General features: G+C 37.0%; 1 protein-coding gene across 4 annotated transcripts in view; it reads right to left on the bottom strand.

The window, feature by feature from the left end:
* Positions 1 to 14,804, bottom strand: part of CNTN5 (contactin 5) — a 609,016-nt gene that overhangs the window by 28,210 nt on the left and 566,002 nt on the right. For 3 of the 4 annotated variants that reach the window (XM_088159402.1, XM_088159404.1, XM_088159403.1), the window contains 2 exons: positions 6,089 to 6,247; positions 5,516 to 5,665 (listed from right to left, as the gene is read on the bottom strand). In XM_088159402.1, coding sequence (XP_088015528.1) covers positions 5,516 to 5,665; positions 6,089 to 6,247 — 309 coding nt within the window. The remainder of the gene's footprint in view (positions 1 to 5,515; positions 5,666 to 6,088; positions 6,248 to 14,804) is intronic. The other variant, XM_088159405.1, reaches the window with a different exon arrangement.

Raw genomic sequence — 14,804 nt, 5'->3', positions numbered from 1 at the left:
AGAGCAATTTGACTTTGAAAAAAATTAAAATTTGACTTTTGCTTCAGTTTTTAAAAATGCAAAAATTAAAACTAGAAAGACAGAGGAGTGTATTTCAGCTTGAGTTTACAGATTTTTAATTTTAATCCAAAATTATTATTTTTGTTCTAATTTGCTAAAGAAAATAAATAAGCATTTTGTTTAAAGGCAGTTTTACATTCTGTTCTTTTACATCAGTGAATGAACTAAAAAAAAATTCTGAACTAGCTCTAGATTCCTTTCCTAATAGAAAGGAAAATATCACACAATCTGGAAAAGCTGAAAGTTCTTGTAAGCCAGTTCATACTCTTTTTAACATTCCGATCTTGTAAATAGATTTTTTATAAATGTTATTGAATGAATAATTAATAATTTAAAAGTGTTTCTGTTTTGTGTTTTGGTTTGTTTGCTTTCTTTTTTTTTTCCCAAGGAAATGTCTAGTGGCTTATTTAAATGTGTTTTGTTTATTACCAAGAAAAAAAATACAGATTCTTAATTTTACAGACCATCTTAATTTTTGGGTAGAACAAAAGTATTTAGCAGTCAAAATTATAATTAATTACAATTGAGTATATAATTGATTGCATTTTTGCAGTAGAAACCTGTATCTAGCTTTGGTCCCTATCCTTTAAAAGGAAATAGATGAGCTAAAAAGAAGACAAAGAGAAGTAAGATTCTTCCTAAAGTCCCGTTTTTAGACTAAGAGATGCTGAGCTGAGAAACTCAAATTTATAGTTTTGTCATAACTAAATGAGTCCAGATTTCCCAAATCCCAATTCCATACTTAGTTCACAAGATCTTTCTCACTCTGCTTGAATCCTCTATTTTTTAAAAATATTTTCCACTTGGACACTTTTTATGTAGATCCTGAAACTTTTGTCAAGTAAAGAAAAATGATGGAAAATATGGATATTGCTAAACTTTTTTTGGAGATAAATTAATAAACTTGGCTTTAGTCCTTAAGAAATGACTTGTACCTTTGCTCAAGGTACAGTTGCTGTTCCTTATTTATTTTAAAGCTTTTTATAACTTAAGATACAGAGGGAGTTTGAAAAGAAATACGTTTTAGCTGTAGAAAAGGTATGGGCAGGGGAAGGAGGACTTGTCACCAGCTTGGCAGGACTTCTTCATGTGAGATCAAAGCTATAACACATTCAGTTTTTTTTTCTCAGCTGCTTTCCATTCTCCCTCTATATGCATGTATGTGAGTGTGTGTATCTCTATATATCTCCTGCAGTACACATGTAGGAAACAGGAGGGTGTTAAGTGAAAATGCTTTCACTCTGTGAAAGACCAGCCCTCAAGTTGTCACCCTCCCAGAATAACAAGACACATTTCACCTGCTCAGGAATGAAATGCACAACATGCCAGCATCTCAGAAGTGGACATACATATTCAACTACTGGAAAATAAGGATGTCCCTACTGATCTCAGCATCTGAAATGTTGTTCTAATTTCCTCTGTGTTACTAATATTTGTAATTAATTATGAGGTTGAATTCATGATGAGTTCTACTCATGGATATGAGGGTCTGCCTGAATAATCTCCAAATCACCACCTAGAGGGCTGGAATCCTGAATGCTGTGGCATACACAGATGCTATAGGACAAATGCAGGTATTTTTCTGCTCCATCTTCTGTCACACACACATTTGGATTCCTTGTCAATATTTGTTTGAGCGTGCAATCCAAAGTCTAAGAAGCCTCCAGTCAGTGATTATAAGCCTACTTTCTCCTTTTGTTTTTCTTCATGGAAAAAAGCACATTTTCTACAAAGGCTTTAGTAGGCCATGCCATCATCTGCAAATGTCCCAGATCCAGCAGGTTATCCGTTTGTTTTTTTTCTAGTGCAAAATTAGTTTTGATAATGGGAAAAGCTGAAACTTCTTTCATACAAATCACAAATAAAACAGTAACTCCAATAACAAAGCCCTCCAAATATAAAGCTGGTCTAAAATGGTCAACCTTTTTCCTGGGACAGAGACATTTCTTGTTATGCTGTGAAGGAATTCTAGCTGAGAATAAAGACAGCTTAATGGAACATAAGGACTTATTAAAAATAAAGCCAGTGTAGTCTGCTACTAATAGAGTGCATTACATTGTTACCTCATAAATTCAAGTTTGCATGCATGATTAACAGGTTAAACTTTGATTCTACTCAATTTCTCTCTCTGCATGTTTCCCCATGAATAGATAATGTAATTGATGCTTTTCCCCCAGGCTTCAAATGCCCCGACTGTCTTAGTGGAATGCCAGACATGTTTAAATTCATGTTATTGGCTCTTTGCAACTTGTGGACCTGTAAAATATGTATCAAGGCTAGAACTGACAGAGATGCAGCAGCTGGCTGTAAGTTAGATTTGCCAGAAATTTGCAGTATTATCTGTTCCAATGGAAGTAGCAAAGAAAAGCAATCATGTTAACTAAATATGAGCTAAGTAACAAGATTACAGTTTAATTAAAAAATTAAAGTGAGTGAAAACTTGTTTATTATTCTGTTGGTTTCCTTATACCATTTGAATTATTATTTTAATAGGTATTTTTAGATAATGGACTAATATAAGGTGTTGTTATTATCTTGCATAAGGAGTGATAAAATAAGTGAAATGTGGGGATAAAAAAAAGACTTTAGTCTCCAGTCAAATTTTCATGTGCCATTAAACTACAGATGCAGATTTCCATTTAAGTGTAAAATAATGGAACTGGAATCACATATTTGCTGCCTCTGTGGATTGTCTACACAGCTACTTAACTCTTGGGTCTCAACTCTTATCTGAACATGAGTCACAATTACTTTCTCATCTAGGAGACAAATATTTCTGGATTTCCACCCAGTGCAGGCACCACCTGCCTGTTTGCACTCGTGGGCCTCATCTACCATCAGTGCAGATAGCCAGGATATTCTGCCTGGGTCATGAGTAGAAAGGTTCATGCCATGTTCTTTCTGAAATATGGCCTGTCACATAAATGTTCTTTCAGAATTGAGAACTATGATATTAGAACTGGGCATCATGCTAATAGGCAATTTCCCTTGAAGCTTTCAGATAAAAAATTAGTAATAGAGAGATTGTGAAAAATAATGGATCAATGGGTTCACTAAGATAGGCAATGATGTGCTAATTTGAAAATCCACATAAAAACTATTGTAAGCCAATCAAAACTATTACTGGTTTCTTGTCTCTTTGGTATCTGAAAGCTATACCAAGTGTGAAAATTCCCCAAATCAGTGAAAGGCATTTCAGAATACAGAGGCAACAGAGTGAATTTAAGGAAAAACTGTCTGCCTGAATGAAGGTGATCATGAAGGCTCTGACATTTCAAGAGAGCCATACGTATTATGTGCAGTATGCCATTTTTCAAAGAACTATATTGGGTTTGGGGTTTTCTTTTATTTTTTTTTGTTCTTTATTTTAAGCAGAATCCATTGTTTTATTGTTCCAATTTAACATCTCTGTGCAGATTCTAGATTGTTTATTGAGTTAAAGACTCTTCTTTCTGACTGTAATAGCGGTGGAATGTTACCCAGAAACCAATACCAAGCACTAGGTGAAAATTCATCACACACTGCATGCTTTGTTTTTCCCACAATTTTGATTTTTCTGATCAATATTATGATTTATCAATTCATTTTTACAGAGGTGAAGTTGCAAAGAATATTGAAAATGAATATGCATTAAGAAGAGTTTCACTTGAGTTATGAGAATATATTTTAGCAAATAGCACCTAGTTTGTTAAACATTGGGCAAGAAGAAGAAGAAGGAGCCTAAAAACATGACAGCTGGATCAAATCTAGCATTTTCAAACTTCAGTTTGTCAGAAAAACTTAAGTCCACAGTTTAACTACAGAGGGTAGATTAAAATACTGAACCATCCGTGTAAAAACAGGGAAAATATTCCTCAGTCTGAAAGAGAATAATACCAAAAGTGCAACCTATTTCAGGATAAACTTTTTCTGGAATGTTTTTGTCCTCTCTGATATGTATAATCTGAATAAATAGAAAAGGTGTTCAAATATTAGGGTCTAGAAGAATTTTTACTGCCAGCAAAATATGGTATAAAATTAAGGAAAGAAAAAAGGGAAGTTTTTTAAAGAATAATTTGAGATGAAACTACCTTGTGCTTTTTATTTCATTTTCATTTCCTCCTTTTCTTAATGGAACAAAGTAGAGAGCATCTGAAGCTTCTGCTACCAAGCTGAGTTTCACATTGTGGGGAGCTTGCAGAAGGTGAGGGGTAGAGATTGAAAGGAAGCATCTTTCAACAGGTGAACGGGAATCAAATCACTTCAGTGTTGTTCTGTGATTGTACAGTGATATTTAATGTCAGCTAAGGAACTGTACTGTTTTTTAAAGTATGAAAATATAAATATGTCTTATTACAACTGCAGATAGGTTTGTTAGCCTTCATCTGAAGTAGGGCATCCAATTTTGGGTGCCTCAGTGTGAAAGACATTGATCAACTCGTACAAGCTCAGGGGAGGCCACTGGGGTGGAGGGGCGGCTGGAGCAGTTGCCTTGTGAGGAAAGGCTGGGGAGGCTGGGCTTGTTCAGCCCAGAGCAGAGGTGCTCTTGGGGGCACCTAAAGCAGCTCCCAGTGCCTGAGGGGAGGTCACTGGGGAGGCAGGCATGAGGTCTCCACAGTGGTGCAACGAGTTGCTTAAAAATTATTCAACTGATGAAACATCAAAACACAAAATGATCTCTCTAGGCATCCTAAATAACAAGGAAGAATACAAAGTAATCTGAAAGTGATCAGACATATAGTTCTCATCTGAGGCTTTGTCCAAATCCTATATCTTTCTGCTTCTTAAAACATGTCTTTCTGAGTCCCTAGGTATTTTTCTCAGATTCCCAGTCTTTTTATCTTCTTTATCTTCCTTCATTCCACCCAAGTTATTGTCAATGATTCCAAACCTTATGAGTCCTTTGTAACTTTCAAGAGACCCAAATAGGGCATTTTGTTTTTCTGGTCTCCCACAGTATCATCCTAATTAGAAATACAATGTAAAATGTAGTAACTGTTCACAGTAGAGTGTGCAAGACAAAGAGACACTTAGAATACAAGATATTTTAAATTAAGCAGCTTTTTATGACTTCCCTATCTTGCTGAAAAAATTCCATGAACTGTCAGTGAGAGTAGTTGTGAAAAAATTGGGAGAAGAGGATGCTTAGGAGCAGTGTTTGAAGAGACTGCAAAACAGCCTAATTTAAGAGCAGGAGTAGTTTATCAGAGGGACGACAGCAATGGCTTAAGTGTAAGATAAAAAGTAAGGGAGTTCAGACCAGAGAACAGCTTTTTTTGATATTTCTATAAGTTAAACAATATTTCTGTAATTAAAACAAACTCTGGGTCCCCTAACTACAAAGAATATTGCCTTAGAACAGTGATTACTGGACACAAAGATGTGTACCAGTGAAAAGATATTAGATCTATTATTATATTAAGCAGTTCTTGTTTCTGGTATTGGTGTAAAAATAACCTTTTAATCCTTTCCTTACCTGCTTCATTGGTTCTGATCACTCGTGATGGTGCACTTGGGTCTCCAGTCCCAATTTTATTGGTTGCTACTACTCTGAACTCATACTCCACCCAAGGGTTCAGCTCCACAGCCATAGCAGACTCCATGTCACCACTTATCAGATCTGGAACTGCAGACAGTAAAGAAACGTATAGGTCACTCAGAAAGCTGAAGCTGACATGCAGTATCTCAATAGAAAGCAGAATTTGTGGTGCAATGAGGTCATTAGAAATGATTGACATCAGGGATCTAATATGTCAGAAATCGCAGCTAGAGTTTTGGCACTGCAGTATTCCTGAAAAGACACAGATTGAAGGATTTAGGGGAGAGCTTTCTGCTTATTCACAGATGCATCGTGGCAGGTGTCTTTGTGCTGTCCTTTCAGAGCTGTTGCTAAGTAACACAAAAGGAATAAAAAAAGAAAAAAAAATCAGTGATTTTAATTTGTCATTGTTTTCTTATGAGTATCTGTTCCTGTGGTTGCCAGTGATTATTACTGTTATGATCAGGAGTTTTGAACAGTCTACTTGTGCTGTTTGAAAATTTTTCTCACCTGTTTTTACGGTCTGCCAGCCAAGAGAAAATGGACTGCGTGCTTGCAGGTTGTAGAGGGAGATAGGGCTGTGATTGTCTGCCCCAGGACTCCAGGAGAGTGTTGCTGTTGTGTCTGTAATTTCCTCCACTATTACAACCCCTGGGGGACCAGGAGGACCTAGAAATAAAGTGGAATAATCAAACAGACTGCACCATCATCGTGGATGTGCAGCATTAATACAGGAGGTGCATTCTGTAGGGACCCAGTGGAGTTCAATATCCATGAAATACAAGAGCCAAGATACACAGTACTACATCATGGAGATACCTCGTTTCCATGGCTGCTGATGGAAAATTGTGATTGTTGCTATTCTTTAGATGCTGCATGAGTGAACATCAATTAACTTGTCAGATGGGCAGCAGAAGAACTAAAAATAGAAACAGATTAAAAAACGCCCCCAAAACTCCATTATAATTGTTCTGAACCTAAAATTAGAGGGAAAAAAAGAGGAACTTTAGGAAGCATCCAGGCTTCACTGCACAGTCACAATCATCTCTTCTCCTTGTGTGACTTATCAGAGGGAAAGACAAATAGGAAGAAAAATGAAGGAGGATGTTCTTCATGAAGGACAATAATATTACTAATACCTATCAATTTGTGAATCAAGAATACATCACTCATCCATTATCTCAAATTCACTCACTCAGGAAAGGCACCTGGATTCCTGCTGGAAGTCCATTAACTGTTTGATTGGAAGCCACTAAAACTAAAATAAAAACCCGAACCCAAATATTTTAAAAGTTGAAAATTATTTAGAGGCCATTAAAACCCAACAAAAATCATATGAAAACTTAATAATATGAGAAGTAAAGGATTTTTTTTCCGTTTAGCTGCTCTAAATGAGAATATGCCAATCACTGTTTGTATAGGCCATGTGACTGCTGCAATAAGTGAGGTCCCTGGTAACAAACATGACTTTGCAAAGAAAAATGTGGCTGTAACATCCCACTCCCATCCATAATTTTCTGATTTTATTCTTCTTGATGATTGATATGGCTGGTGTTTGAAAACATTGTCCATTTACACTTGCTGAACTAAATTGGAAGGAAGTTTATCTTGTTTGAAGTTTCAGGATTCTTCTTCATGGTTGTTTTTAACCAGATGTTTTGGGGAAAATGTGTGTCTCTGTCATCTGTAAATGCAAAATGGACTTTTTTATTTTGGTTTCTCATAGTTAAAAGATTATATAAGTCCTGGAGGACTGAACTTCATACTTCCATAAAATATTCCTATTATAAATAGCTATAATTGTTTATGAAAAATATATATTTTTTGGCATCCAAGGCCCTTCTAATTGTTTTCCATCTTCTTGCTATTGAAGGCTGATGTTTTGCTTCTGCTCCTGCACAGATGGAGGACAGTGAATTCAGAAATGCACTAATGGACTCTTTCTTCCAAAATAGAACTGTAGGAAGGGAACGAAACTTCATTGATAGAAAGCCATTGCTGGTATTCTTTTGAGGGAGCCCAGTGCTTCTTGAACATATCAGTAGGATCTTTGAAAACCTCCATTCCTCTGAGGTCTGGTGAGGGGTGTGGTCCCACTTGCTGAAATGTCAGAGCTCAGTACCTGCAAATCAAGGTGGCAAACAGGAATCTGGTACCTCCCATTAAAGAGGAAGTTGCAGTCAGTATTTCTGCAGTACAGAGTTTAGCATTTTTATATTTTAGTGCTATTTCATGCAATCAAATCTTGTACTGGCTGGGTTTCTTAGTCCAAGAGTAGAAACAAATTTATCTGAACATCAAAGGCTAAAAAACCCTATTAATTGAAGTATTTGCATATACTGCGATTTTTTATCATTAGCAGCTGCAAACAGCTTTATGTTTTCTCTGATATGCCTTCAACTAAAACATGGTTACATGAACTGTGACAGCAATAGGATCAGAATTTTGGAATTGTTGGATTCAATATCTTCAGAGTGACAGAAACATTGAATCCTATAAATGAGAGAGCAAATTGTGCTATTCACTTGCCTTATTGGCTTGGCAATGATCTACAAGCAACTAATTGACAATAAAATGTTGGAAATATGTGGCATTTAGAAATAATAGCAACAGGAAAGAGAAATAAATGAAATTCAGGAGATTCAATTCAGTGAATTTTAGTACTATGGATGCATGATGGAAAAATATTGTCTTCACAAAACACTGCAGTCTTCACAGGAGCTCAGGGTATGGCTCTGGGCCGTAGGAAGAAAAAGGAACAAGGTTTTCTGCTTCCATGGGCAATTAACATCTTCACTGCTGGGAATCTCTCCTCTTCCTTCCTCTGCTCACTCACCAGGTGTGACTTTGCTGCTGTCAGTGCCTTTGATCAAGCTACAAACAATGACTGGAATAAGATGGTGCCACCCATTGGACACCTTGCCACTCTTGGTCTTCCAGAGTCCCATTTCATTTGCAGTGGAAATGCCTTGCTTTTCTTCCTTGGAGACAGCATGGCGGAAAGACGTGTTCTCTGCACTCCTGCCAAATATTTGTTATTCTTTGCTGGGAAGCACCAGGTCAGATCTTTGTCTAGGAAGAGAAAGTCCTGGGGCTAATTTAATAAAAATAGGATGATTCTTCAATCTCCATCCTCTACTGTTTCGGGCTATCTGTTGATGTAGGAAAATATTAGTGAAATTTTTATTTGTAGCCATGAGGGAAAGTTTAGAGGAAAGCTGGGATTTTGATACAATCATATGCTTTTACTGGGTTGGAGCCCTAGGCCCAGAATTGCATAATGGTCCCAAGCACAAACAAAATTAAAGGGAACTATTTTAGTACATTTCCTTTATAACAATATTTCTCCCATGCACTCTGAATATTGTTAAAGAGTTTCTAGCCACTATATTATAACAAAAGAATATGCACCTTGCTTATATTAAAGGATGTAAAATAATATTTATGCAGACATACCCTGGTAAATTCTCAATATATTTTGTTTTCAGAGTTCTCTCATGTTTTTTAAATATTTTAAATGCATTCCTAGGCATGACAATGTGTCATTATGCTTTCGGAGATGTGTGCTCTTACACAGTCTGCAGGGTGACTGCTAAAAAGCTTTTCAATTTCCAACAGCAGGCATTCTTGAAAGTGGATTAATAAAGGACAAAGGCCTCAGTGATGACAAATGTATGACAGTTAGCCAGGACATGAGTGCTATGCAGATGTCACTCATTTTTGTAGAAATCTCATTAAATTTAATGCTTGGATGCAATCATTCATGGTGTCAGTCAGATGGCTAATGCAGGAAGGCTTTTCTCCCAAGGGCTGTGTTATTGCTCAGGATCTCTAAAACAATTTTTTAGCTGAGAATAGCCAATTGAGGAAAAAATGCATGGTCTGTTCAAATGCTTATCTGGAAACTAGAGAGAAAATGACTGGTCATAAATGCACTATAGTGCAGTCGACCTTCATGAAGAAGACATTTGGGGCTGTGATAGGCTCTTACACAACTCTAGGAGCACTGGGAACCCACTGTCAAGGATATTAGTCAGTTATCTTCTTTCAGAGCAATTCCATAGATTGATACTTCATTTCAGGACATGCATGACTGCATTTTGGCAAATTTGTTTTATGTATCTTTTTATTGTTGGAATGATCATCCTGAGAGGTCGTTAAATTGCTTGCCACGATATAATGTTAATGTGAGAGTTCTTGAAAAACAATTACCAATAGTAGTTGCAGTCATTCAATGAGGCAGTGCCCTTTCCTGTGAATCCCAGAATATGCACTTATTTACTTCACTGCTGCCGGACCAGGAGCATTCAAACTCTTACCAAACAGCTAAGAAGTCTGATATATAGTTCACAAACACAGATTTTTTGACCTGAAGATTTTTGTTTTTTGAATGACGAGGTGTACCGGCTTGTCATCAAGAAGGTGACAGGCTGATAAAAAGAGGATAAGAAAGAGGCAGTAACTACAGAATAGTGGGAAAGGCACATAAAACTGCTGAATAAAATAGGAGCTTGACTGTTGCAGCATAAATCCCTTTTGCTGTACCCAGCTATAGCAGACTTTGTCTTCGCACATGGTGGGGGAGATGATGGAGAGAAATTGGGATGTAGAGTAGCTGCTAGAGACACTGGTTTTAGTGGATACATCCATAACGACAGTCCCTCCATGTGGGGTTTCTGTAAGGTAAATAAGGGCTGTGGGCAGATGGAGAGGTTATAAGCCAGCCAGTGTCAGGATAGACAGGAAGGTTAGGTTTAGGATTGGAATGTAAGAAAGAGAAGACATTGATTGATTATTTCAGCCTGAATAGTTTCAACTCATTTCAGGGATAAGGATCAAGATAAATCCCTGGTGTCCTGCCTGAGAAGTCCTTTAGTGGTACCTATGTCGTGTGGTGCCCCTTGCCCTGATGACTTGTCTGCCTTGTGCAAACCTAAAAATAGTGAATTTGGATGAGGAAACATTGAGAGTTGCTGATTTTTGTGAGCTCAGATTCCAGACTGCAGCAGTCCAGAACCTCTGAGCTTGATTTTTGTGAAGCAGTAGTTGTTGACACAAATGTATAGACAGCACAGGAAACTTGAATTTCATCTAAGGTGTAAAAGCTCTAGTACCGTAGGAATTGATCATGGTCATCACATTGCTAGCAGGTCCTAAATAGAGTAAGAGATTGAATTTTAGAAGTGTCTCTTCCTTTGGCATGGCCTGCTGACTACCTTTAGTGCTGCAGGGCATCCCTTGCCAGCTGTCCCAACTTTGGTCCATGCTGTTTCCTTCACTCTCTGCAGTCCTACTGTGGGCACCAGCACTCCCAGGGCTACATTTGCCTCTTTCAGGCACTGAATTAATGAACATCATCACATCAGATCTCTAATTTAGTATTTGTTTCTAGACACATTTTGACTGAAGTAAGTTCTTACCTATTAGTCGATGCTTGTAAAAAAGCTTAGAACCAAGGGTCATTTTTAAGCTCTTGAAAAAAAAAGCATTTTAAAAATCTCCTTTTCATATCATAAAAAATATTTAAAATAAATAAATAAAGGTCCTATTACCAGATAATATTGCTGGAAATGTTTCAATGAAGTCTGTGGGCTAAATGGTTGATTCTCCATCTACAGTAATATACTATCTTCCAATGTTATAAATATGTCAGATGACACAGAGAAGAGAGCCAAAGTACAGATCTGAACTCCAGCCCTGCTCCTACCTGTTCTTATGCTGGCAGACAGACCCTATCACAATTCCACAAGCCCTGTGAAATTATGACTTCCGGCTACTGCTTTGACACAATTAATGGATTACTGTGGGCAAATCTTTATGGGCAGTTTGCCATTCCCATCCTGAAGGAGGGGGACTGGGAATGTAAGTGTGTGTGTTGGAACTCTGCTGTACCCACTGGCCTCAGGGAACAGTTCTGTATTATGGACATATTCTGTGACTCCAAATAATGGAGTCTGTGCTCAGGGCATCTTCCTGGTCTTTGCTACAGCTCAAATGTAATTTCAAGGACCGGCAAGAATCTGCTGACCTTGTTTACGTTCCATTTAATAATGTGTTTGAAGGCCTTTAAGCCCAAGTACTTGTCTTTAAGTTTTATTGGCAATATCACAACAGAAGGGAGCAGGGTGGTCATCCTAACCAGCAGTTCCTGTGTTATATTAGCTCTGGGTCACAGGAGTTCAGAGGAAACATTACTTCTCAAAAAATAAAGGATAAGAGTGGATTTGTTGCTTAGATTGCTAGTTTTGCCAGTCTGTAAGATGAATAGTTTTAACCTTTTTATTTTATTTTTAGACCACAAAATGTGTACTCAAACCACAGGTTGTAGTCACAAAGACTTTCATCCTTTCACACTACCGGATTGTGCTTTGTTTCATTTCAACATCTCACAGCTTGCAGGTAGATGTTTGATCTCAATGCTCATATAACTTACAGTAGGCATGCACAGTGCATTTGGTTAGCTCTCAGGGCACAGTCTTAAAAGATGTGTTTTATATTGTAGGAGGAAGCTGATTTTCCTCCCAACTTCAAAGAAGCTTCCTGCCATGTTTTTTTGTTTGTTTGTTTGGGGTTTTTTTTGTTGTTTTTTTTTTGGGAGGGGGGGGTGGGGTTTTTTTGTTTTTTTTGTTTTTTCTTTTTGGTTGGTTGGTTGGTTTTTTTTGCACTAATATTTGTATTGGTCAAAGGATTTTGATGCAGAGAATTAAAAGGACTGGGCCTTATTTTTTTTACTTTTAGGAAATCACAGTGTCTGTTGATATCCGTAACAATAGAAAGCACAATTTGAGCAGTAGGAGTGAAAAGGATAATAAAAGCAAACAACAGTGAGTAAACTATTACTAAAATAGCCAGAAAATAGCCAGCATCTAAACCTACTGAAATCCTTAAGGGTAGATGAATGAGATAGTACTGTAAACAAATTTAACTGTATTTATGCTGAGAGAGCACAGGTCTATTTGTAATATAACTGACACCAATGCATAATTTCTCCTAAAGTATATTTTATAGTAGATATGTAATATAAAAATCTTTTATAAAGTGCTTTTATAAAATTATTAAATCATAGAACCATTAAGATTGGAAAAGACCTCTAAAATTATTGAGTCCAATCATTAACTTAGCCTCATTGTGATCATCACCAATTCCTCAACCATGCACCTTTTGAACTCTTCCACAATTGGTGATTCTACCAATTCCCTGGCAGCGTATTCCAATACTAATCTTCCAGGGAAGAAATTGTTTCCTAATATCTAATCTAAAGCTCTCCAAGTGCTGCTTGAGTCCAAGCTGTCATCCTGATGCTGGTTACATGGGAGAAGGGATGGACCCCTGCCTCACTACAGCCTAATTTCAGGCAGTTGTAGAGAGTGATATCTATCTATCTATCTGTCTATCTATCTATCTACCTATCTCTGTCTATCTCTCTCTCTATCTCTATCTCTATCTCTCTCTCTATCTCTCTCTCTATCTCTATTTATCTCTATCTCTATCTCTATTTATCTCTATCTCTATCTCTATCTCTATCTCTAGCTCTAGCTCTAGCTCTAGCTCTATCTAGCTCTAGCTCTAGCTCTATCAGCTAGCTCTAGCTCTATCTATCTCTGCATCTATCTATCTATCTATGTATCTAAAAATATATAAATTATTATGGGGTCTAGATGTGCTGAAACAGTCTTTTATATGATCGTTAATAAATGGAAGGAAACATGAATAAATAATTTCTGTGCATTTTATTTATTTGAAATATTTTCTGCTTTGGAAAATGGCACATATCGTTAGTTAGCACCTCAAATTTAAAACTTGAGCAAACTTTCCTGGCTGCTGCATTGCAGTTTCCTGGCAGAGACCCAATGGTCTTCTTAGCTACACTCTCCCAGGCTTAGTTACCTTGTACTGTCAACCCTCACTACCTTTGTTTACACTGTTTACGCTGCAGGAATTCAAACAAGTAAGTAAAAGACTGGTAGTCTTTGCTCCTTTACAAGTAAGTGCAGAAATTTTAAAGAAAGAAACTCTGGAGATGACCTCGCTGCTCCACAGACTGGCAGTGCACAATGCAGCATCCAGCATCTGTCTGAGTAGCTCGAAACCAATACAAACTTACTCTTTTGGTTATAATGAGTTGTAAACAGCTTTGCAAAACTAGTTTACAAGTAAGAGTTGATGGAATTAACTAGAAAACTTAATGTTACTGAAATCAGTAATTTTTTATGATAAAAAGTTTTCATTTATTAAATTAGCATTAAAATCCTGGAAATTTGGTAGCATTGATTAGGGACTGAAGATTTCACAGAGGTAGAACAATCTTTTTGCTTCACAACATTCACAACTAACTCAATCATGATACTTCTAAAGAGGAATGTCATGCATGAAATGGATGACTGTGAAAAATAACTAATTTGGTGTCTGTGGTGTCACTATCTCTACCAATATAACCAAAATCACTCTGTTCTAAATGTTTGAAGCACTGTCACCATCCATATGAGATAAGTATTACAGCAGGTTTTGCACTGATCCTCTAATGTTCAAGAAACTCTGTTATTCTTGGAGACTGCTGCTGAACCAGGACTTCTACTTATCTCAGTGTAGGTAAAAGGGATGTCTACCTGTAATTGACTCTAGGAAGCCTCATGATGACTTCTGTGAAAGCAAGTTAGACTCCCAACTTCCACTATTTTTCTTTGTTGAACTACAGATGCTTTTCTCCAGTCAACCCTCCAAACTTGCAGAAGAAGGAGCAAGGAATATACAATAAATATCCTTTGGTAGGACATTTTCCTACTCAAGCTTTTTTTTCTTGCAGTCTATGGCAAAGCAGCTCTTCAAATGAGTTCATTAGAAACTGTGTGTTTTAAGAAAAAAGAGATACTTTTTGCTAAAGTAAATGTAGGAAGTAGCCTTTTGCTCTTATCTATGACTTCTGCTGGTGTTCTTCAAAACCTCCCAGTCACTGTACAATAGAGACTAATTGGTACTCACATTTGTAGTAATGAGTTAAATAAACACAAACTGTAAACAAAATACTGTAGCCAACTGGACCAATGCACAGTAGTAATGGTCAGCCCTTTCACATTGTCAACCTCTTTATGATAAAAGTATTTCTTGCTCTGAACTTCTTTAGAGCAAAACATAGTTGGAGCATGGGATCATTTAGATATCCTTTGTAGTGAAAACATGAAAGCACAGATAGAGCATAATGGAAAATAAGAATATAAGAAGCCCTTTT

This window comes from Sturnus vulgaris, chromosome 2 (assembly GCF_052056855.1).
Source record: "Sturnus vulgaris isolate bStuVul1 chromosome 2, bStuVul1.hap1, whole genome shotgun sequence".
Classification (NCBI taxonomy): domain Eukaryota; kingdom Metazoa; phylum Chordata; class Aves; order Passeriformes; family Sturnidae; genus Sturnus; species Sturnus vulgaris.
The sequence above is the reverse complement of the archived record's forward strand: the minus strand, read 5'-3'. Positions and strand labels throughout refer to the sequence as shown.